The sequence below is a fragment of the Lipophrys pholis genome (assembly GCF_963383615.2).
Source record: "Lipophrys pholis genome assembly, chromosome: 15".
In the NCBI taxonomy this organism is placed as follows: Eukaryota; Metazoa; Chordata; class Actinopteri; order Blenniiformes; family Blenniidae; genus Lipophrys; species Lipophrys pholis.
In genome coordinates this window covers 26,204,139-26,227,205 of record NC_137642.1, presented here as the reverse complement: position 1 = coordinate 26,227,205, position 23,067 = coordinate 26,204,139, and the positions used below count along the sequence as shown (strand labels likewise).

General features: G+C 43.0%; 4 protein-coding genes across 10 annotated transcripts in view; 2 read left to right on the top strand and 2 right to left on the bottom strand.

Annotated features, from left to right (window-relative positions):
- Nucleotides 1-925: 925 nt before the first annotated feature.
- Nucleotides 926-6,946, top strand: cdc5l (CDC5 cell division cycle 5-like (S. pombe)). Of its 2 annotated transcripts, XM_080482131.1 has the most exons (19): nucleotides 927-1,132; nucleotides 1,442-1,545; nucleotides 1,788-1,949; nucleotides 2,050-2,177; nucleotides 2,284-2,383; nucleotides 2,469-2,595; nucleotides 2,696-2,787; nucleotides 3,293-3,437; nucleotides 3,528-3,719; nucleotides 3,810-3,958; nucleotides 4,044-4,215; nucleotides 4,321-4,485; nucleotides 4,580-4,660; nucleotides 5,289-5,540; nucleotides 5,817-5,924; nucleotides 6,022-6,111; nucleotides 6,192-6,323; nucleotides 6,407-6,487; nucleotides 6,697-6,946. In XM_080482131.1, exons 1-19 carry the CDS (start codon nucleotides 1,088-1,090, stop codon nucleotides 6,808-6,810), a joined length of 2,439 nt encoding a protein of 812 aa, XP_080338257.1. In that variant the 5' UTR covers nucleotides 927-1,087; the 3' UTR covers nucleotides 6,811-6,946. The 2 variants fall into 2 exon arrangements, with proteins under 2 accessions (XP_080338258.1, XP_080338257.1); XM_080482132.1 differs by lacking the exon at nucleotides 4,580-4,660 and having other exon boundaries at nucleotides 926-1,132; nucleotides 4,321-4,461; nucleotides 5,355-5,540.
- supt3h (SPT3 homolog, SAGA and STAGA complex component) lies at nucleotides 6,922-16,334 on the bottom strand. Of its 5 annotated transcripts, none has more exons than XM_080482135.1 (12): nucleotides 16,263-16,334; nucleotides 14,958-15,055; nucleotides 10,890-10,974; nucleotides 10,547-10,633; nucleotides 10,076-10,172; nucleotides 9,713-9,861; nucleotides 9,540-9,615; nucleotides 9,342-9,454; nucleotides 9,143-9,247; nucleotides 8,929-9,057; nucleotides 8,224-8,313; nucleotides 6,922-7,132 (listed from the first exon to the last, which is right to left on the bottom strand). In XM_080482135.1, the coding sequence occupies exons 2-12, from the start codon at nucleotides 15,047-15,049 to the stop codon at nucleotides 7,091-7,093; spliced, it is 1,065 nt and encodes a 354-aa protein (XP_080338261.1). In that variant the 5' UTR covers nucleotides 15,050-15,055; nucleotides 16,263-16,334; the 3' UTR covers nucleotides 6,922-7,090. The 5 variants fall into 5 exon arrangements, with proteins under 5 accessions (XP_080338261.1, XP_080338260.1, XP_080338262.1 ...); XM_080482134.1 differs by having other exon boundaries at nucleotides 10,547-10,624; nucleotides 16,263-16,301; XM_080482136.1 differs by having other exon boundaries at nucleotides 7,018-7,132; nucleotides 16,077-16,322.
- A 509-nt stretch (nucleotides 16,335-16,843) lies between these two features.
- runx2a (RUNX family transcription factor 2a) lies at nucleotides 16,844-19,698 on the top strand (the record flags this gene model as incomplete). The annotated part of the gene is made up of 6 exons (XM_080481133.1): nucleotides 16,844-16,853; nucleotides 17,209-17,396; nucleotides 17,478-17,637; nucleotides 18,712-18,816; nucleotides 18,904-18,972; nucleotides 19,337-19,698. The coding sequence occupies 6 exons, from the start codon at nucleotides 16,844-16,846 to the stop codon at nucleotides 19,696-19,698; spliced, it is 894 nt and encodes a 297-aa protein (XP_080337259.1).
- Nucleotides 19,699-20,129: 431 nt separating this feature from the next.
- Nucleotides 20,130-23,067, bottom strand: part of LOC308121268 (follistatin-related protein 1-like) — an 8,348-nt gene continuing 5,410 nt past the window's right edge. The window contains exons 7-11 of one of the 2 annotated variants that reach the window (XM_080482429.1): nucleotides 22,874-22,992; nucleotides 22,504-22,616; nucleotides 21,965-22,075; nucleotides 20,867-20,967; nucleotides 20,130-20,498 (exon numbers count right to left, since the gene is read on the bottom strand). In XM_080482429.1, coding sequence (XP_080338555.1) covers nucleotides 20,490-20,498; nucleotides 20,867-20,967; nucleotides 21,965-22,075; nucleotides 22,504-22,616; nucleotides 22,874-22,992 — 453 coding nt within the window. In that variant the 3' untranslated portion in view covers nucleotides 20,130-20,489. Of the gene's footprint in view, nucleotides 20,499-20,834; nucleotides 20,968-21,964; nucleotides 22,076-22,503; nucleotides 22,617-22,873; nucleotides 22,993-23,067 lie in introns of both variants that reach the window. The other variant, XM_080482430.1, reaches the window with a different exon arrangement.

The following is a 23,067-nucleotide window of genomic DNA, read 5'->3' as shown; positions in this document are numbered from 1 at the left end:
AATCACATAATGCAGAATTAAGTCAAGATAGTTACTCCCTTTGTTCTGCTAAAGCACTTTCCTTCCAGTTATTTCACCTGATTTGACATGAAAATAGAATAAACTATTAAAAAACAGTGCTTAAGCCAAACAATGTTCACAGGCCATTCGTTTACAGAAAGTCAAATGCTTTTAATCTGAATTGACACATCACAAAATGTTTTCTGAAATAATCACAATGAAATGACCAGGTTGTTGTGTTGTAATGAGTGCCATAAAAAGAATGAAAAACAAACATGGTAAAAAAAAAATTGGGTGAAAGTTGGATATAGAAAAGACAGAGAAGGACACTTCACATGAGAGTAAGAAGAAAAGTTCTGGAAAAAGATAACCTCTAGTTTTTCACAGAGGTGCCTTGGGTCACAGTTATGACTATATGTCCATATATTTTTTCTCTAAGGTGTCTGGGGTCAATTATAATATCTTGTATTCTATCTGGGTTCCGGAGCAGAAAATGACGGTTCATTCAATCATTTATCTCTTAGGCAAGCTTTCAGTTTGACAATCTGAACCGTGTGATCTGGTTCTGTAGGTTTGTGTATCATCATCCACATAGCAATTAAAGCTAATGTAGTGTTTCATATGTTTTCCCCACAAGAAGCATATGTACAATGTGGACAAGTATGGGTCCTATGACAGAAACCCATGGAACTCCAAGATTCTTCCCAACATGTTTCAATGTGCTTTTATATAACAACAACAATAATAATAATAATAATAATAATAATAATAATAATAATAATAATAATAATAATAATAATAATAATAATAATAATAATAATAATCTTTGATACGTTTATAAGCACAAGGTTTAGTTTGAATGGAGCCATAAATCGACGAGGACGTCGATGACGACATAATACCGGGACAATACCCACAATTCCTTTCGGCGGAGCCATTGCGTTGTGTCGCAAACTCGCAGCGCGCGGACAGTCGTGCGAAGTTTACACTTTAATGCCACGAAGTCAACGCTTTTTGGTTGAAATAACTGGCTGAAAATCGGCAAATAACGTTTATCTGACAGGGGAGACGCTAACACGCAGCCAAGATGCCGCGAATTATGATTAAAGGAGGCGTTTGGCGCAACACGGAGGTACGTGTTTACATGGCTAACGTGCTAGCTCTTCCCACTATAAACCCATTGGTTCGAGTTAGCATGAAGCTAAAAGCTAGATTTACTCCAGTTAACTCGTATAGAGAGACTCATTTCTTTATATAGTTGCGGTACATGTCTAAGGTGTTAAGTCGTTTTGACATTTATATGGATTAGTAGATGTTCAAAGTTGCAGCGAAGCGAACGGACTGAAGCGTCTGTCAACAATTATGTTATTTAACACACACTACGTGAATAAAATGATCAACTGTTGTTATATTTCTGTGTGATTCCGGTTCATTCATCCAGGATGAGATCCTCAAGGCTGCGGTAATGAAATATGGGAAAAACCAGTGGTCTCGTATCGCCTCCCTGCTGCACCGCAAGTCAGCCAAACAGTGTAAAGCCAGATGGTGAGTGTCAAGCCCGTTAACCAGGAGTCTACACTTCAATTTCACGTCTCACTCGAGTTCATGGGACAAAACACAACTACAAAATCAGAGCCATTGTACAATCTTGCATAGTCATGTCAGACCAACCAACCATCCAGCTTCTTCTTCCAAAGAGTTGAAGAGCCTGACGCTGTTAACGCACACATACGAACAGCAGTTGTGCAGCAATTCGTTTAGAGTCTGCACTTATTTTGTGTCTGTAGGTACGAGTGGTTGGACCCGAGTATCAAGAAGACAGAATGGTCGAGAGAAGAGGAGGAGAAGCTTCTTCACCTGGCCAAGCTGATGCCGACTCAGTGGAGAACCATCGCTCCGATCATCGGACGCACCGCGGCCCAGTGCCTGGAGCATTACGAATACCTCCTGTATGGTTTCAATACACTTTTTCCACTCCTACGTTTTAGATTTCACAGCACAAGTTAGAGCGCTTCTTTGCATGTATTTACATCAACTGTGTGTTTGTAGAGACAAAGCAGCACAAAGAGACAATGAGGAAGAAGTGGGTGATGATCCAAGAAAGCTAAAACCAGGAGAAATCGACCCGAATCCTGAAACCAAACCAGCCAGACCCGACCCTGTGGACATGGACGAAGGTGCAGTGAAAATTCACACTTCATGATTCCAGTGCATTCATCGTCTCATCAAGCACGTTTAACAAAATCGCTGACCACTGCTCCTCTATTCCTCTTAACTGTGTAGATGAGCTGGAGATGTTATCAGAGGCCAGAGCTCGTCTGGCCAACACTCAGGGCAAGAAAGCCAAGAGGAAGGCCAGAGAGAAGCAGCTGGAGGAAGCCAGGTAACCACAGACTGAGAACCTCAGGTATATCCAGCCGACAGCAGTTCAAATGAAACCGTTGTTGTTTGGACTCCTCCTGCTGCAGACGACTGGCCGCTCTGCAGAAACGCAGAGAGCTGAGGGCGGCGGGAATCGCTGTCCAAAAGAAGAGGAAGAAGAAGAGAGGAGTGGACTACAACGCTGAAATCCCCTTCGAGAAGAAACCTGCATCGGTAACCACGGGCCTCGGCTCTATTTCACCCTGTTACTTGTGATTGTTCGTGATTGGTGACCAGCACAGTGCCTGAATTCCTCCACGTTGTGTGTTTGAAGGGTTTTTATGACACCAGCATGGAGCAGTACGACGCTGTGGAGCCAAACTTCAAACGGCTCCGGCAGCAGCACCTGGACGGCGAGCTACGCAAGTCAGTAACACACACACCTAAATTTCTACAAATGAATCCTTTTTTTTCAGCACGGTTCAATTCAAACACTAAAACCTTCATATATTTCAGCTTTATGACGCATAAAGTGAATTAATTTAAGTCTTGTTTACCTTATTATTTGTAATTTTGCCACTGAAGTTAAATTTGGTGTACTTTGGGACAGAAAATTGTAATGGCGTAGTACTGCCCTCTACTGGAAGGTGGGGGGAAGTAATTTAGAAAATGTCTGATAAACTCACAATAATAACTGTGATCCGTAAAGGTTAATATTTGAATAAATTTTCTTTCTTTTTCATTGAAGCAGCTGATATTCATGATGTTTTGACTTTATGAGGATTTAGGAACGATAAGGTGCTGCATCTGGTTAAGATGAGTTCAAATGGCATTAAAATGCTTCAGTGTTTGGCTTCATATTTAGAATGAAGCTCACCGGCTTCGATTAGAGGACTGACAGTCTCTGTTCGTAAATCTCTCCTGTTTGCAGCGAGCGCGAGGAGAAGGAGAGGAAGAAAGACAAACAGAAGATAAAGAAGAAGAAAGAGAGTGACCTGCCGTCCGCCATCCTGCAGACCAGCGGCGTCGCCGAGTTCACCAAGAAACGCTCCAAACTGGTGTTGCCTGCACCTCAGGTAACCACTGCTACTCGTGCATCGTCTCAGTGGATCGACGTGCCGTGAAGAAACGCTGGATTTAGTCTTTTACTTTCACTTGATTCAAAGATCAGCGACGCCGAGTTGGAGGAAGTCGTCAAACTGGGCGTGGCCAGCGAGGTCGCCCGCCAGGCCGCTGAGGAGAGTGAGAGTGCAAACTCAGCCTCCTCCACCCTGCTGTCGGAGTACAGCGTCACCAACACCATGGCGACCGGGCTGCGGACTCCGAGGACCCCTGCTGTACAGGACAGGATACTGCAGGTCTGTTCTGTTCTGTTCGTCCTTCTTCAGCATGAAGATGATCAGCAGGTGATCATTTCCTGGTAATATTTCCCGTGTCTCTGTTCTCAGGAAGCCCAGAACCTGATGGCTCTGACCAACATCGACACTCCTCTGAAGGGGGGCCTCAACACGCCACTGAACGAGAGCGACTTCAGTGGCGTGACGCCGCAGCCGCAGCAGATCCAGACGCCCAACACGGTTCTCACTACGCCCTTCAGGTAGCGAGGCCGGCCTTCATCATCTCGCTGCTTCTTCCCAGCTGACCCACCTGTTGAACACACTTTCTCCCTCCGCCACCTGCAGGACACCCGGACCGGGTCAGGGGTCGGAGGGTATGACCCCTCAGGGTGCCGGTGGAATGACCCCGCGGAGCGCTGTGACCCCGGGTTCGACCCCGGGCCGCACGCCGCTGAGGGACAAACTGAACATCAACAGTGAGGAGCAGCTGAGTGACCCTTTCATAGCTAAACAGCTGGTAAACACACACACACACACACACACACACACACACACACATACGTGAACATGTAATGACTCCAGTAAGAAGTCAAACGGTGAAAGTTTGTCCCGGTCTTCTCAGGAAAGACAATCCCAGCAGCGGCTGAGGAAAGGCCTCATGATGCTCCCCGTCCCCAAGAACGACTTCGAGATCGTTCTTCCTGAAAACGCAGAGAAGGAACTGGAGGAGACGGAGACGGAGACGGGATTCATCGAGGACTCGGCCGACATCGAGGCCCGCAAGCAGGTATGAATGGAGTGATGGTGGAGAGATCTCGTCTGGTTGTCTGCAGTGTGAATAAAGGTTTGTTTGTTTGTTTGTTTGTTTGTTTGTTTGTTAGGCTCAGCGGGACGCAGAGAAAGAAAAGGAGCTGAAGCTGCGACACACTCCCGTTCAGAGGAATCTACCCAGACCTACTGAGGTATTTGTTGACTCTCCAGCCGTGCTTCACTGCTTCACTCTTTCTGTCGTCGTGTAAATAATCACATCTTCCTAAGCCAACGTGTGGATTGTTTATTTCAACCAACTTCTAACCTCCTCAATGAACATATTCACTCCTACTGAGAAGGTTTTTACGCCGTCAGCCACTTAAACGTCATTTATATTATTTGTCTATAACGTTTTGGTTTTTATCTAGTTTGTGTTGTCAGCAGTTTTCATCTGTATTGGGCAAAAAATCAATTTATCGAATTTGTACCTTAAAAAGATTTAGCAACTTCAAGGGTTTTTTTTCCCTCCACAGTTTTTCAGCATTTCTCGTGTTCCGTTCTACCTTCCTTCTGGGTTTCCGTAGTTGTTGTTGCACTTTTGACCTCATCTACTTTTTATTTTGGAATTGCTTATATGCATTTTAGCTCAGAGCAATAAAGTTGCACTTTTGACAATATATCAGATGTCTGCAGTCATTTTTAAGTTCATTGAGAGAAGAAAAAATCGGCGAGCCCTAATCTGTATCAACACCTAGGATTAAATTGTAGTCTAGTATTAAAAAGCTCGGCAACACGTTTCCTCCATCAGTACATATCAACGTCCTGTATGTGTGCATGCAGGTGAACGAGTCGGTGCTGCGTCCCACCTCCATGGAGCCGCTGTCGGACCTCCAGCAGGCCGAGGAGCTCATCAAGCAGGAGATGATCACCATGCTGCACCACGACTGCATGCACCACCCGTCGGGCAGCGCGGCCAATCAGCCACAGCGTGGCAAGACCAGAGGCCCCGCCTCCACGTCCAACAACGCCTCGCACATCGCTTACCTGGAAACGCACCAATACAAGCCCGTCAGCACGGAGGACATGGAGCGGGTAACACACACACACACACATCCTGTTTTTTCTCACAGAAAAGCCATTTTTGTCGTCGTTCTGTGATGTTTTAGTTTTTTCTCATTCATACTCGGGTCATTTGTAACCATCTGAACATTGAGCTCATAGCAAATGCTTTTTCTCATCCCCAGCTTTTCTTTTTTATTATTAATATTTTTGCAAAAAGCACGAGTGTCAATCATTCCACTAAACGTCATGAGCCACGGTCGGACGTGAGGTTTTGGGTTTTTCAGGACGTTGTGTGTTGATGAACAGGCGAAGGCGATCCTGGCCTCGGAGATGGAGGTGGTGAAGGGGGGGATGGGCCACGGTGACCTCAGCATGGAAGCCTACAGCCAGGTGTGGGAGGAGTGTTACGGACAGGTGAGCATCCCAGACAAGCGAGGTGGTTTTCTTTGGTTGCCACTCAACAATTTATTTCATCAGAGGTGTACTTGTGTGTCTCCTTCTCCTGTTGCAGGTCTTGTATCTCCCTGGACAGAACCGCTATACCAGAGCCAACCTGGCGTCAAAGAAGGACCGAATCGAGAGCCTGGAGAAAAAACTTGAGGTTCATAAAACACACGCACAAGCTCTTGTGCCGTTTTCTCTCCGTCGCACCTCTTGAATTCGTTTCCGTGGCTCCTGCAGGTGAACCGCGGTCACATGACGGCCGAGGCCCGGAGAGCCGCCAAGCTGGAGAAGAAGCTGAAGATCCTGCTGGGAGGCTTTCAATCACGAGCGCTGGGACTCCTGAAGCAGCACAGTGAACTCTGGGAACAGGTACTGCACACGCTGCATCTATTACTCACTGAATGAAACGTCACGCTTTCTGTAAAACTGCTGTTCTTGTGTTTGTCCACCAGGTGGAGCAAGCAGCCACAGAGCTCCAGACCTTCTCTCAGCTGAAGAAGCAGGAAGACACGGCCATTCCCCGGAGACAAGAGGTGACGGTTCTGCTTTTACACTCAAAACATGTGTATATAGCTCGCCATCATGAATTGCTTGCTCCAGCTTTGAAAGGAACAAATTTATATATTTTTTCTTGTCATGAAAATCTTACTTTATTTTGTAATCATCACAATTAAAATGTGAAAAATGCTTTTTCTTATATTGTCAATGTAAATTTTGAATGGATGATTTGTTTGTGTTTCAGGCACTGCGGGAGGACGTGGGGCGGCAGATGGAGCGCGAGCGAGAGCTTCAGCAGCGATACGGAGAGCTGCTGATGGAGAGGGAGGCGCTGTTCAACAGCACCCAGAAATTCTGAGCAGCACACACACACTCATCGTACCAAGCTTGGAAAAACAAAGTCGTCGTATTGAACCTCCAGCCGTGTGTTACCTGTCACATGTTCTGTAGAATTTCATGTGTTCTGTATCTGTGACCAATAAAAGCTTCTTTTCAACACTTGGGAACTTATTTTTTTTCCATCTCTTGCATGTCTTTTAAACAGAACTCTTAGATTATATCAAAACAGTGTCCAGGAAATAGAAACTTTTATTAAAAGAAACTGAACCAAAACAATATGAAAAACATGAGCAGGATCCTCAGCAGGCCAGGAAAGCCATCCCACTCTTACAGTAAGCACTCTGAAATGAAAAGACAACGAAAGTTAGTTTCTCATTTTTTTTACTGCTTTATCATGTGTAAAAAAACAACAACTTTCTATCCAGTTTGGCTCAAGATAATCATTTGTCTTGGTGAGTCACCAACTAAGTCTGGGGACAAGTTTAACCAAGATAAATTTTCTTTTAATTGCATGTGTCCCCGGCAGCAAGAAACCAAACCACAGAGAGATTAATGCTTCTTTTGGGAAAACTTTCCCTGTTTACTGATAACAGCAGCTTTCCCACGGCGGGAGTCACGAACACACTGACTCATAATAAAGTGGGGTTTTTTTTCTGCCGAAATGTAAAATAAAATGAATCCTGGAAGTGACGGGAGTCTGCTCAGCATTTCAACCTTCTAAACAGAAGGAATCAAATCTGTTCAATTGACATTTTTGAATTAGTAAAGTTACATACAAACATCTATTTTTGAAATATTTGCCCTTCGTGTGATGTGGCGGAAGTGTTCACGTTATTTACAATGTGAAGGCACCGACTAACGTTCTGGCCTATATGCTTTGAGCCCTGCTGCACAAACAAATGACTCAGCGAATTTATAGCGTTTTACTGGTTAACGAGCTTCATGCAACCAATACATGGGTGATGCGTTCAGGTGCATCACATAACTCTGAGCTTTCTTTTGAAAGCTCGTCGGTGTGGCTTATATTCAAGTGCACTCAATAGTCAGGAAATTACGGTATTTTCAAAATAAACTGGATGGACACGAACGACAGTGTTGCTGTTAAATGTGTCACTTTGTGCAGCTTCAATATAGTTTAATTTTAACCCCGTGACGGTGAAAACTAGTCGGTATTTAGGATTTTAGTGCCTTAAGAAGTTCCTGTGCTCTATTGAAAGTCTTCTTCCCGCAGCACTGAAAATCTATCTGACCTTTTATTGCATCTTTTATGACCTGTATCGGTGTGACCTGTGTTTTGTTAGGACTGGCCTCGTATCGGGACGTGGTGTCTGGATTGTCGGCCTTGCGGAGCCAGGAGGACATCGGGTTATCTAAGAGGTTCAGATGAGAAGTGGAGTGGCAATAGTTAGTGTGTGTGTGTGTGTGTACATACCGTGTGTCTGTAGTTGTATCTCCTGATGGCCTCTCTGATGTGACAGGGCTGGATGGCTCCGCTCGGCGGCTCCACTGCAGCTGGACAGCTCTGACACACACACACACACACACACACACACACACACACACACACACACACACACACACACACACACACACACACACACACACACACACACACACACACACACACACACACACACACACACACACACACACACACACACACACACACACACACACACACACACACACACACACACACACACACACACAAACAAAACCCTTTAAATCTCCTTTCATAACCTTGAACGAACTTCATTTTTCACACAGAGGGAAAAAAATGTCAGCAAAAAATTCATGTTTAGCGTAATTTCCGGACTATAAGCCGCTACTTTTATCGCACGCTTTGAACGCCGCGGATAATTTATAGATTTTTAGGGGTTAATGAGCTACATGGGTGGTGCGTTCAGGTGCATCACGTAACTTCGACTTTTCTTTTAAATACGTTGGCTGCAGCTTATGTTCAGGTGCGCTCAAGAGAAATTTTTTTTTTTTTTTTTTTGCAAAACTACTGAAAATAAGGCTTCGTTGATCTTAAGTTAACATTCCTTGTTCTTTTCGTTCAGATGATTATGAAGGGAGCGGAGATGATGTCGATTTCTTGGTCTTGGTGTGCGTGATGAGACGCGTACACGCATACCTTTTTGCGCTTCCTCTGTCTCGCCCGCCCATCCAGACTGCCGTTGCCCTGCAGGACAGGTTTTGCCGAGTGGGAGGAGCTTGGAGTTGAAGGGGGCGTGGCCTCAGGAGAGTCCGGATCCTTCTTCACCTGGTGAAGGGCAGACGTTCGTTGGGGTCTTTTACAGAAGAAAAACTGTGCGTGTGCGTGTGTGTGTGTGTGTGTGGGTGCGTACCTCGGTGTGTGTGCTGTAGTGGATGTAGCTGGCGGAGATCACGTGACTGATGGGATTGGTCTTTGGCGTCATTTCCTGCTTCGCCAACAGGGACAGATCCACGATCTGCCGACACAAAACCATTTTTTTTTTGTTTGTTTTTTACGGACGACAAACATCACGGGAAGCAGAAGAGACGCCGTGGACGGCGAGCCGTTACCTGGGCGACCGTCTCATAGGCCAGGTAGGACAGGATCTCCATGGCGATGCTGTTGGGCTTCAGCTCCAGGCTGCTGCAGTCCAGCCAGTCCCGGAACTTGGAGGCTTTCTTAGCTGCAGATGGAAGGTGAGGAAGAGTCGCGGTGAGGAAGAGGGCGGAGCGTCGTGACACCGCGATGTTAATCTGAGACAATCTTACCGAAGCTGAGCTGGCGACTCTCACAGAACTCCGAGTACTGAGCCGGGTCCATCGTCCGAGTCTGACGCTCCAAACGCTGGAAAATAAAGAGCCACCACCGCCGCCATCATCATCATCATCATCATCATCGATGGCATTCTAAATGTCATTCTATCTCCATGACGACCTCTGACCTCCAGCCTCTCCTGTTTGACCGGATCCACTTCCTGTCGGTCTGCTAATGTCAGCAGCTCGCCCGTCTGATCCATCCACACCAGGAAGTCCTGAGCCAATCGCTGCCTTCGCTGGGCGCCACCGCCGCCACCGCCGCCGGCCCACCTGTCTAGATAGATATATATATGTAGAGAGAGAGAAGGAGACATGTATCAGTCAAGCGTTAATAAGATCAGATGCATTAAAACATTTAATGATGTGATTTTATACTCCAACAAACTGAACGTTTGAGTCATGAAAGGCGAGGCGAGATTAAAGTTACTTTACCACAAACCTGATAAATAAATGTAAAAGAGAAGAGAGAGTGGGCGTAAAGAACAAACCTGATTCCTGCTGAGGTTCTTCATCCTCCAGACTTCGGAGCAGTTTGGATTTATAATCCCTGAACTGGAGATATTTCAGTAATCGCGCCACCTTCCTCTGAGGAAACAAGAAGAAAAAGATTCGGTTTGAAGAAACGAAAGAACAAAGAGAGAACTCCATGAGAATGAGTGAGCAGCAGCAGCAGCGAGGAGAAAAGAAGAAATATGTTTGTTTTTATCATTAAATTGAAGTAAAGGTGAAGGTTCACAGAGCTGCTCCAATCAAATCTGGAATCAGTTAAACAGACTTTAATCCAAATGTTTCCAAGCATCCGTCACATGAGGGACTTTATTTACGTCCTGACGTGGAAATGACGTCACTTTTCATGATACAATTTAACAAATAAATAAACAAATAACAATATTCCTATATGGAGTTCAGTGTGTCGGGGTGGGGGGGGGGGGGGGGGGGGGGGGGTGTGTGTCCTGCACCTTGTCCCTCCTCATCAGGAACAGAATGTCCTCGGCTGAAATGACCCTGGATCCTCGGAGCGACGCCCCCTCACAGGCCTGGTGGAGCTGACACACACACACACACACACACACACACACACACACACACACACACACACACACACACACACACACACACACACACACACACACACACACACACACACACACACACACACACACACACACACACACACACACACACACACACACACACACACACACACACACACACACACAGCACGGTGGGACTGCGGCTATATTGATATGCCGCGGTGTGTGAGAGATCAAACAAGAATGTGTGTGTGTGTGTGTGTGTTACCATGGTGATGAGCTGCGTGTGCACGATGTCCTCCACCAGGGCCGCCGTCTCGTGCAGAGGCCTGCGAGCGTCTCCCAGAGCAAACCTCAAAACACACACACACAGTCACACACACTTTGTTTACATTCATCAGCGCGTCAGAAACTCTGTTCCGATGGTCCAGCGGCTGAGCGCGTGCACGACTGTGAACGGACTGCGGAACACATAGAACTCCACTGTGTTCAGTTTGAGCGGTCCAAGTCTCTGTGCAGAGGCGGGTTGAGGTGAATAACCGGGAGGAGAACCGAGAGGAGAACCGAGAGGAGAACCGAGAAACGAGTTTAGTTTGACTGTCCCACTGACAGTGGATAAAGTCAACACGTTGTCTTCATCAGCGTTTACATCTTTACTGCACCGGGAAGACGTCACTGATGGTTGTTTTGAGATGTTCTTAGTTTATTTTCCTTTTGACGGGTTTAAATAAAGCTTTTTTTTTTTTTTTTTTTTTACTATTTTGGATTAAAAATATATAAAACTATTGTTATTACAGCGAAGGATAAAGAAAACTTTTTTCTTATCTTTCTCTGATTTGTTCTGTTGGATTTCAGTGGGGCGCCAGTATTGCATTATGTATTGATCTGATTGTGATCACACTGCCTTGTACTTCACTGTAACCATTGTACTCTTGGACAGCGGGTTCTTTTACTCCTCTCACTCGATTGGCCGTCGGGGGAGGTGAGGTTTGGTCTCTCGACTCGATGTCTCTGGGGTACATCGTCTCTGACCTCACGGCGGTTTGGTAATCACACACACACACACACACACACACCTTCTTTATGTGGGAGTCTCGTGTTGTGGTGGATCGTTTATGTACCTCGGAGGAGTCGGGGTGAGCTTAAGCGTGACGTATGTACACATAGAAATAACAAAACGATGCAACATGATTTTAGTTTTTTGTTTCTTCTCACAGATGCTCAACATGTAAAACACATTTCCACTAGTTTACTGAGCATTTTTTATTTTATTTCATCGAATTAAACTCCTCAAATCCAAAGTCTCTTCTCTTCGTCCGCTCATCATCAAGACATCACTTTTTTTTTTTTTTATTATTTTAGCTGTTTTACTTTTAATTTTATCACCATTTAAAAAACAGTTTTAATGGTTTTGTCAATTTTAAAAAAAAATTTTTTTTGTCATTTTAGTTGTTTTGCCTTTTTTTTTTTTTTGCATATTCATTAATGTTTTTAAAACCGTAAATAGTTTTAGCCAGTTTAGCTTTTTTTATTGTTTAAGATTTTTTTATTTTGTAGTTTTAGTATCTTTTTCTTTCTTACAGTTTTAGTAGTTTTAAACACTTTACAGATCCGTTGTATAAAAATAGAATTACGGTATCTTTCGCCATTTTTCTTTTAAGCGTTTTAACCATTACAGATGTTTGTTTTTAAGCAGTTTTTAGCTATTTCAGCTGAGGTTTTGACTTTTAGCTTGGAGAGAAAATTCTTTTCTTGATCATGTTTCTGACAAATCCAATTAGATTAAGATTAAAATGTTTGTGTGCATGTAATTCAGTAAAAGCTCCGGGGAGCCGCGATGGAGCCAAAGAGCCACATGTGTCTCCAGATGTTGGGGAACTTCTGAGGAATGAAGCTTTTTTTCTTCAAGATTTCACTGGTTTGATCCTCCAGTCACAGACGCCATTCACAACTTCTCAGTCCTGTCACAAGCACATCAAACATGCAGATCAGGTCTGTGTGCCTCGCACGCACACACACACACACACACACACACACACACACACACACACACACACACACACACACACACACACACACACACACACACACACACACACACACACACACACACACACACACACACACACACACACACACACACACACACACACACACACACACACACACACACACACACACACACACACACACACACACACACACACACTTTGGTCAAACCTCAATTTGCATCCCTCGAAGCCACTTCCAGGACAGCAGACCTCACCTGAAGCCACATCCTGAAGCTCCTTCCTTCCTTCTTTCTGCTCACACTTCTTTTATCTTCTGCACCACATACACACACCTGACACCCCCTCCCGCCCGCTGCGCTCTCATTGGCTGTCTGCGGCTGTCAGTCACGCAGGTGAGCGGGCGGCTTTGGTTTGGGGTTGCGGGCGGCTCGTCTGGCCTCAGATTCGGAGGTGAACTTCAGGCTCACGGTTGGCTTTTTTAGGTTTTGGGGTTTAGTTTGGTTTCAGCCTCTCTGACCACCAACGACAACAACAAAACCTCACACACACAACAGGAGGTGAGTACCTGAACACAGCCGGCACGCACATACACACCCACACGCCCACACACACATACATACACACACACAAAAATTCTAAACATCTTTTGACATGTGACGACCAACTGAAATCCAACAAGCAGAAAAAACTTTTTTTCAAAGCAAGATTTTCCATATCCTTAGTTTTTGAGTTTATTATCTCAAATGATCTTAGAACAGCAATAAAAAGATCATTTTCATCAATGATTTTCTATTTTTAGTCTTCAAAATGAAACTAACTCGTAATAATCGTTCCACAGATTCATCCTAAAATGACTTTTTTCTTTGTTTTTTCACTCTAAAACAAAAGATATAGAGATTATTATGACGGACGACTAAAATAGAGATTCTTATCGTATTAAAAACGAACATTTTATAGATTTTGTGTTTATTCGACACGAAAAGTTATTTTTTTCTTCCATGAGATGTTAAATAAACATTTATTTTATATATTTATATAAGTTTGGCTGACAAAGTGAGACTGGTTATCAATGATTACTGTCAGATCTAATAATTAACGACTGATAGTGTTTCTTATTTCTCTTTGTTTAAGAATTTTTTTTTATAAAATCTCACAATCATTCACTACTTTTGTTGCGGAAATGTTCTCCATGAATAAAGTCGACTCTCTTTGAACAAACTGTATTGATAACACCCTTAAAAAAGTGTCTGCTTGTTCTTTTCTGGATTAGTAATAACAGTCAAACATAAGTCAACAACTAGTTAAATATTAAACATTAAGAAAAATGGAAATTTGATTAGAAAGAGGGAATATTTAGGGAGTGAAATGGCTGATTGTTGAAATCGTTTAAATGTAAATTTATTGCATCAAATTTCCTGAACAGCCCAAAATAATCTGCATGTTTTTTATTTTACTATCTGCTGATAGATTATTTTCTTTCCATTCATCAGAGTTTCTAACGCTCAAAAAGTCCTGATTAATGTTGTGAGGAATCTGGTGTGACGTCAGCGGAGTGAGACAGTGTGAGAGGATGAATCTGCGTCACGGAGCTTTAACCACATCACAAATATAAACAATCACTGTCAAAGACGTCGGGGATTAATCTTTGTGAAAAAGCAGAATCTTGTTCTAGTTTGAAGTTTTCACTCTGTCATACGAGATAAATCCTCAATATATAGTCTGAAACTCTTAACGATTTTCACACTAACATTTACTTATTTACTCACTTTAATGTATCTGTATCTTTAATGAATTTAATTAAATGATTAAAAGTTTTACCCTACACTTATTTATCTTAAAATTTCTTCAGGAAAATGTTTCCTCCTTAATTTGGATACAACTGATTCAAATTTCACCGAAAGATAATTTGCTTTTATTTGTATGTAATATTTTGTGTGTACATTAAATAAAAATGCCAATTTTATTTTATTTTTTTTAAATATGTTTGTGTGTGAATTTCACTCGTGAGAACTCTTATCATCGTGTGTGTGTGTGTGTGTGTGTGTGTGTGTGTGTGTGTGTGTGTGTGTGTGTGTGTGTGTGTGTGTGTGTGTGTGTGTGTGTGTGTGTGTGTGTGTGTGTGTGTGTGTGTGTCAAACAGGCTTCGATGGCGTCAAACAGTCTGTTCAGCAGCAGCAGTTCCATGCTGTATTGGGGTGAGGCTCCTTCTCTCCGTCAGTGTGTCAGTGTGTGTGTGTGTGTGTGTGTGTGTGTGTGTGTGTGTGTGTGTGTGTGTGTGTGTGTGTGTGTGTGTGTGTGTGTGTGTGTGTGTGTGTGTCTCTCACATCATGCTCTGTAGCTCTGGGATGAAACTGGTCCTGGAAGCTGGACGATCTTTAGACGCGGAGGCAGCAGAACCGGCCATCGGGCTGCTCATAACCCCCTGAGGGCAAACAAAACATCACATCACACCAACTCACAACTCAATGTGTTGAAATGTCGGATTTATCCAAGTTTAATCCTTATTATTACTCCTGGCTGTTATAGATTACTCCTGTTGTAGAATAACATGCAGTGTGACTGCGTCTCCGAATATAACCTGCTACTTTCAACTGGATGAGGTGCTACAGAAGATGGATTGATTATTTCAGTTCAAATCCAGCAAAAATACTTTAAAAAAAAAACCTGTTACAGCCCAAATATATTTATATATAGACTCATAACGATTGTTTAAACATATACAATCAGTGTAAATGTCACAAATCACCAGCAGCTGCACCAGAATGTGAGTTCATTGTGACCTGGATCATCTCCAGTCAGCGCTCTCTCGTCACATTGAAAAAGGTCATGGGTTGAAATCCCAGTCGGGCCCATCTGTGTGGAGTCTCCATGTTCTTCCCATGCGTTTCCTTCAGATTTCCTCCCACAGTCCAAAACATGTATGTGAGGTTAATCGGTGAAATTGCCCCTTCGTGTGATTGGAAGTGTGTGTGTTTCTTTGAGGCTAGTGCCGTCGTGTTGCCACTCTTAAGATTCTTTTATTTAAATCAATATTTTCTTAGAACTTTCTACCATTTGCTTGGTTTGGTGCCTCTTGTAGGCCGGTTTTGGCCCACTGACCTTATGTTTGACACCCCTGATCTACAGCATGTAGAAATACACATGAGCCACTGAATGTGGGTAAAGAAACAAGGAATTTATTTGCTCTGCTGGTAAAAGTGTAAGAAAAAAAAAAATCTTAGTATAGTGGTTTGGAGTGTGTTTTGTTAAGCTATAAAACACAAATACAGTTTAATGTAGTTTTAACAGCTTTGGGTTGCCGCCATTGACACCAAACAACAGCTTGGAGGAATAAAAAAAAAAAAGACACCGGGCTTAAGATAACAAGATAGCCGATCAGATAAAGAGGCAGATCGTGTGTGGAGAGCTGCTAACAGTCGGACAGGTGGTCTGACCGCACTCACTTCCCCTCCGGCAGTCGATCTGAATGAGAAAGCAGCGCTGAGCCCTCCTATTCAAACACTGCGGTGAGAGCAGCACAAAGCCCGAGACAACGACGCCGAACACCGCGGGAGGAGGAGGAGGAGGAGGAAGAGGAGGAAAGAGGCTGCAGGGACGCAAAAACGAGCCTGCAGCTCCAAAAGCCTCACCGGAATTCTCCAGAAAACGATGCTCGTGCCGCGGAGTTCAGCGTCTGTTTATATTCAGTCCGGGCTGAGGGTGATGACGTCATAACCAGCGATGCCTGCCGGGAATTGTAGTTTTGTTAACGGAAACATGACGAGTCGTTTTTTCTTTACGGAAAGTCCTCCGTTTTTAGGATAAATGGTAGCATTTATTTTTACTTTGCAGTTTTCTACACGTTCCGACAAAACACCGTTCTCCACAAACAATGACACATTTCATTTGTTTCTGATAAACACTTTAGTATTAATACCAGATGGTCTTTAATAATGAAATGACACCAAAAAAAAAAATTGTGTCTAAGAGTCTGAAAGGTTAAAAAAAGAGTTAAAAAAAAATAGCATGTTGAAGGTAAAATTCTTGCTTTAAAGCAATGAAACACAGTTTAGCAGCTCTAGTTTTCCACAAAGCACATTTATGAAAACATTTTTATATACATTTAATAAACAACAGTTGGCATTCAGAAGAAAGAAAGAAAGAAAGAAAGAAAGAAAGAAAGAAAGAAAGAAAGAAAGAAAGAAAGAAAGAAAGAAAGATTGTTATGAAAATGAACGAAAGTAAGAAATAGAAGGAAGGAACACAGAAAGAAAGAAACTGCAAAGAAATAATGAAAGAGATAAATTTGAGGCATTTAAGCATAAAAAAATCATCAAAAAGAATCTGGTCTTAATCTAAATGTTCTCTAAATAAAGTGTTGTTTTTTTTCCCTTTTAAGCATGAAAATAAAGTGATCTTATTAACTTTATTAGTTAGTTAGTTAAGATTGTTTTTTCTTTCCTGTTCCTTCCCCATACATTGAGATATTCACTGATTCCAATGAAACCACCAGACAGACAGAGCGAACATGTCAGAGGAACTACAGAGATGAAGAAGAAAACAACTCATTTCTGTCTGTGTGACGCTTTCCTGCAGATCCTGTGGTGAAATGCAGGCCGACTCCATCCTGCAGCCGTCCGCTGGTAGAGCCGGAGGGCAGGTCTTACCAGCAGCGCAGCACGGCGCCCCCCAGAGGCCTGGTACAGACTGACAGCCCAAACTTCCTGTGCAGCAGCCTACCTCAGCACTGGAGGTGCAACAAGACGCTGCCCAGGGCCTTCAGCGTGAGACATCCGTCTGTGGTCAGAGTTCCCTCTGCTGCGAGGGGAGCCGCCTCACCGCCCCTCTACTCCATCCTCCTCCAGGTGGTCGCCCTGGGCAACGACGTGCCAGACGGCGTCATGGTGACGGTGATGGCCGGAAATGATGACAACAGCAGCGCGGAGCTGCGTAACGCCACAGCGACCATGAAGCAAGGCTACGCCCACTTCAACGACCTGCGGTTCATCGGTCGCAGCGGCCGAGGTGCAAATACACAACAAACAAACAAGTGTCACAAACAAATGCAAAGACAACACGCCAAGCTGTAAACTGAAGTCTAAGGTCGTGTCCACATAAGCCAAAATTCACTTTTTTCTCCCCATAATTCATTAAAAAATTGTAGTACATATGCCAGGCCTTTAGGTGGTGCTGTAACCTGAGTTAACAAAGGTAATTCAAAGAATCAGTCCTTTAAAAATAGTACATTTTGTCTTGAATTCTGTTGCATTGGCAATATTATTGACAAAAACTATATAGTTATACATAAATGACAATATGTATGTGTTTTGAGCTTGAGAGCACAAGAACATTAATAAGCGTTTAGACGACAACATTTTCCAAGCAACGTCCGTTTCCACGGAAACAGCAGAAACACTGAAAACAATGTAGGTTAGTATGCCACGCCACGAGTCGGTAGCAGCATTTCAGAAAAGTCTTGTTTTTCTCTGTTTCAACAGAGACGGAGTCTTATTTTGAAAAGTCGTTTTTTCAGTGGTTCCGGCCGCTGTTGTTGTGTAAATAGAATCGATAGTCGATATAATCTGAACGCTAAGATGATACATTCGTTCATATTATTAAATCCGAATCAGTTTTAGTTTATTGGGTAAAAGTTAAACTATCTGATTTTAATACAAACTAGCATGAATGTAATAACTTTCCTGAGAAGAGTACTTTGCATTTTCACTTTTGTTTTCCATTTCATCAGCTATTGTAAGTCCTCACCAAACATTTTTTTATCCCTGAATACATTGAAAACACATAAAATAATTTTTTTTTGTCTCAGATCTCATTATTTTCCCTGCAATTTAATGATTTTATTTTATAATAATCCTAACATTAACGGCAGAATTATGAGTACAGTGCTTTCAGGTATTCAAAAGTTGCCTGTGTAATTTCATAGTTGGATTTTATTCTTTTAACTTGGTAAAATAAACAACAAAATTACAAATCTGCAAGTTTTTACATTCAGAAGCTGATGGATTACTTTACATGTTTGGTCCCGAGCGCTGTGACAATTCAAATATCTTCATTACAAAGTGTGTTACTGATCGTTTTTAGGTAAGAGCTTCACCTTGTCCATCAACGTGCTCACGTCGCCTCCTCAGGCCGCCACGCTGCACAGAGCCATCAAGATCACCGTGGACGGGCCGCGGCTGCCCAGACGTCAGTAAACACCAGAGACAGAAAGGAGAAAGGACAGTGAGGTCTTATTATTAAGGGTTTATTTCTACTTCTGTGTTTTCATCTCAGGGCAGAGGCAGAAAGACGTGAAGTCGGGAGTTTTCAGGCCTTCCAGCAGCATCAGCACCACCTTATCAGGTACAACTTTAGCAGTATTATTGGTAGTAGTAGTAGTAGTATAGTAGTAGTTGCAGTTCTACTGTAAGCAATATTTAGAAACGCAGCATTTTCAAGATAATGTAAAAGCAAACACGTTTCCAAACCTATGATATAAATCAGATGTTATAAATTATACTGATACCAATTTAATTACCCATCATCCATCCATCCATCCATCCATCCATCCATCCATCCATTCATGTTTCATTCTAGAAAAACAGAAACAAGAAAAAACACTATATTCTAGACGAGACAAATGCAATGTTTTGCGTAAAAACGTTTTGTTTCGAGCTTTTTAGAGTCTTAACGTGAACCAATGGACTTCCCCTCTGTTTGTGTTCAGACTGCAGGTCCCTGTCCTCCGCTCTGTGGACCAGCGAGGCCTCCTTCCTGGGCCAGGTGACCTCTCTGGCCTCCTCCTCCTTCACTCCAGCTCCCAGGATGCACCACCACCACCTCCCGGGCCTATCTTACTCCACCCAGCCCCCTCCGTACACCTCCTACCTGACACCGCACGTCGCCGCTCCCCAGCCGCCCCCGCTGAGCCACAGTGGTCCGTTCCAGCCCGGAGGCTTCTACTACGGACCGAACCAACCGCTGCAAGCCGCGGGGGAGGACCGGAACGTGGTCAGCGCGCTGAGTAATTACATGGAAGGGGCGTGTCTTTCCACGAGGGGGGAGGAGCCTGTTTGGAGACCCTACTAATCAATTCATGTTTAATTAAAACACCACCAACATTCTTCTGTGGCAGATATAATTTTGTGATTATATTTATTGTTTTTAAAATTGTGTTTATTAATGTAATTCGACATATAGACTGTTACAAAAAGAATTAAAAAAAATAAACAAAATCTGTACTAAAAGTTTCTCTTTTTGAGTTTTTTAGAGTTTGGAAGTTAATTTACAAAATGTTTATGTTTAATAGAGCAAAGTCAATTAAAAAAAATACGTAAATTTCTACCAATTATAAATCAAATACAGTTTAATATTAAAAATATAACTAAAAACATCAAATTAATTACCACATTTGAATGCAATTTGAGGGAACTATTTGAATGTTTTTTAATAATAATCATTTTAATAACATTTGAAGACAATTAAATGGCAAAAACATTACAGCAACGACACAGACGTTTACTCAGAAAGTCCAGTTTATAATTGTTTAATACAATCAGCAATAAATAAAACATTCATGAAATAAAAAACACTGTTCGGGTATTTTTGGTCCAGAAGTTCAACAATAGATCATAGGAATATGTGGATATTAGGATTTATACAGTCATGATGTATAATTACTTTTCTACAAGGCGCAAAACAATCAAAGACATTTAAATATGCACAGCTTTTGGTTATTTAGAATCTAGAAAACATACAGTACCTAACAAGTTCCTGCACTTCTATAAGATGATGAAATAGCTTTAAATATTACAGTAATCAAGTAAAAATAGAGGCATTTCTTTGTAAAGTTGTGTGGAAACTACAGCGAAGACGAATCCTCAGGTCTCCTGCAGGGAAAAACCAATGTTCAGCATTACATTACTACAGGGATTATTCCATTTTTCACGGGTTAGTTCGTATAAAAACACACATTTCTGATGTAAAACCTGCATGTTTGATGCACCTTTAACTCCTGATGGCACAGCTGCAGCTCAGTTTGATCGTGTATTAACTGAATTATTACTAAAAACCCACATTTGATCTGCATGTTTGTATAAAGTTTATTGTTTAACTGGATAAAATTTCTTTTCATTTCTATCTACATTTATTTAATGTGAACCTACCTGTCTAAAATCAATTAAACTTTCTGTTTTAAACACCTCAGCTCTAAGTAAAATGGTGACCTGAAGTGATGAAAACTGTCTCATCAGTGAACCTGCAGAGCGTTGAGTTGAGCCACTGTCCTGCTCCACTCCTCCTCCGTCATTTCCTCCTCCCGTCCTCCGTCCTGAACCGCCTCCTCCACCTGCCGCTCTCCTGCCGACGCGTTAACACAATGACGTTTTGGAAACTATGTCCGTTTCCACGGAAACGGCAGAAAACACTGAAAACACTGAAGTTAGCATGTTGGGCCACTAGTTGGTGCTGTTGGTTGTTTTAGTGAATGAAACCACACACACACACACACACACACATGCAGCAGAGAACAATTGGCTCCAAACATTAACAATGGGAGAACACGGGCATTCTAGTGAACAGACGCCCACGATGGATTGTTATTACGGTGACTGTCAAAATAAAAGTACCAAGTCCCAGGAGAATATGGACTGGGAGTCACGACGCCACGGAGGAAATAGTTACTACGGCCGCGGTGACCAGGACCAGGAGCAACGCTTCAGACAAGTTGTGCTTTCCCCCGTTGTCACGGAGACAGGGTTCCGCTGTCATTCAAACAGGGCCTGAGTCAGAGCAGTGGAGGTTTAGAACAAAACGCGCTGTCGTAGGAGACCAAAGCTCTTGAATTAAAAATGCTACGTCAGCATTTCTTGCGTTGGCTTCTCTCAGTTGTTCTCCAGGGCTTCTTTTTTTTTTTTCTGGTTGGTGGCCACATAAACAGTCCGCGATGGAAGAAGCAATACGAGACGTGAAACAAAAGCTACGAATCAGCTACCACGTTGCATCACATTATCAATATAATTTTTTATTATTTTATTTTTTAAAGTTTTAAAATTCCTTCCCGAATTGACCCATCGGTAGCTCAGGGACCCACAGTACATGTTTTTGGGACTGTGGGAGGAAACCCCAGCGCACGGGGAGAACACGCAAACTCCACACAGAAAAGCCCCGGGCGGCATTTGAACCCGCGACCGCCTCGCTGTGAGGAGAGGGCGCTCACCCTCTGAAATTCACCAATTCGGTCGATCTGAAGATGATGTGTTTTCTTACTTCCGAGCGCCGGAGTCGTGAAAACGGAACCAAAAACGCAGTGAAAGTTTCGTGTTTTGAGTTGAACAACGGCGCCGCGGCGACTCACCGTTGCAGGTCAGGGCCGTGCAGACCCAGTTCCCACAGGCACACACACATCGGTTGCAGTCCATCCGGGTTTCGGCGCCGTCCTCGAACACTTCATCCTCCAGGGCACACTCTACGCACACATCATCATCATCATCATCATCATCATCATCATCATCACCATCACCATCATTATTATTATTATTATTATTATTATTATTATTATTATAAATAATAGAAATGATAATAGTATTAATAATAATAACAATAATAATAATTATTATTATAAATAATATTAATAATAATAATAATTATTATTAATAATAATAATAATAATAATAATAATAATAATAATAATAATAATAATAATAATAATAAAAGTTTAGAGTTGGGCTGAAAAGTGATGGAGTGGATAGTTTGACTCTGGTCAAAACGGCTTAAAGATGAACGAACGAATGAATGAATGAATGAATGAATGAATGAAAGAATGGATGGATGGATGAATGGATGGATGAATGGATGAATGAATGGATGAATGAATGAATGGGTGTGTGCGGTTACTTCTCTCCGGCGGGTGGTAGGCGGGCGTCAGGCAGTTGATGAACTCGGACAAACTCAGCTTCCAGTCGGCGTTTTCATCCGACAGCTCGATCAAGGCGTCAACGCACAGAGACCTGAGGCGGAGGGAGAGGTGGAGACGAGATGGAGGGAAGAGAGAGAAACGAGACGTTAAGTGAAGTGAAGCGCTTCTATTACATCTCCGACTTCAAACCTCAATCTTTGTCGCACCTGATAAAATGATTTATTCGGTATTTTTAAATGTGACGGTAAATGATCCGTTGACTCGGTGTCCGGCGGTGAATCTATTGTCGGCGTGACGGAGAAGAAACTACGTCGCGAAGTATGGTAGACGGAGTATGAAGACGTAAACCTGAGCAGCGTGTTGGTCTCCACGGCGTCGGAGTACGTCAGGTTCAGGGCCGTCTCGTTGTGTTTCAGGAAGCGCAGGAACTCTCTGGAGTCCAGCTGAGAATCGCCGTCGTCGTACGTCTGCAACACAAACACACGACAAAGTTTTCTTCACTCACTGGGACAAGTTCTGCAAAAGTCATTTCTGTTAAACGC

Coding starts and splice junctions, on each gene's coding strand:
- cdc5l (XM_080482131.1), top strand. CDS start 1,088: ATGCCGCGAATTATGATTAAAGGAGGCGTTTGGCGCAACACGGAG. Junction 3,720..3,809: donor TACAGGACAGGATACTGCAG/GTCTGTTCTGTT, acceptor CTCTGTTCTCAG/GAAGCCCAGAACCTGATGGC. Junction 5,925..6,021: donor GGGAGGAGTGTTACGGACAG/GTGAGCATCCCA, acceptor CTCCTGTTGCAG/GTCTTGTATCTCCCTGGACA.
- supt3h (XM_080482133.1), bottom strand. Junction 10,634..10,889: donor ACACGCAGCTCATCACCATG/GTAACACACACA, acceptor TGTGTGTGTCAG/CTCCACCAGGCCTGTGAGGG. Junction 9,455..9,539: donor GAGTCGCCAGCTCAGCTTCG/GTAAGATTGTCT, acceptor TTCCATCTGCAG/CTAAGAAAGCCTCCAAGTTC.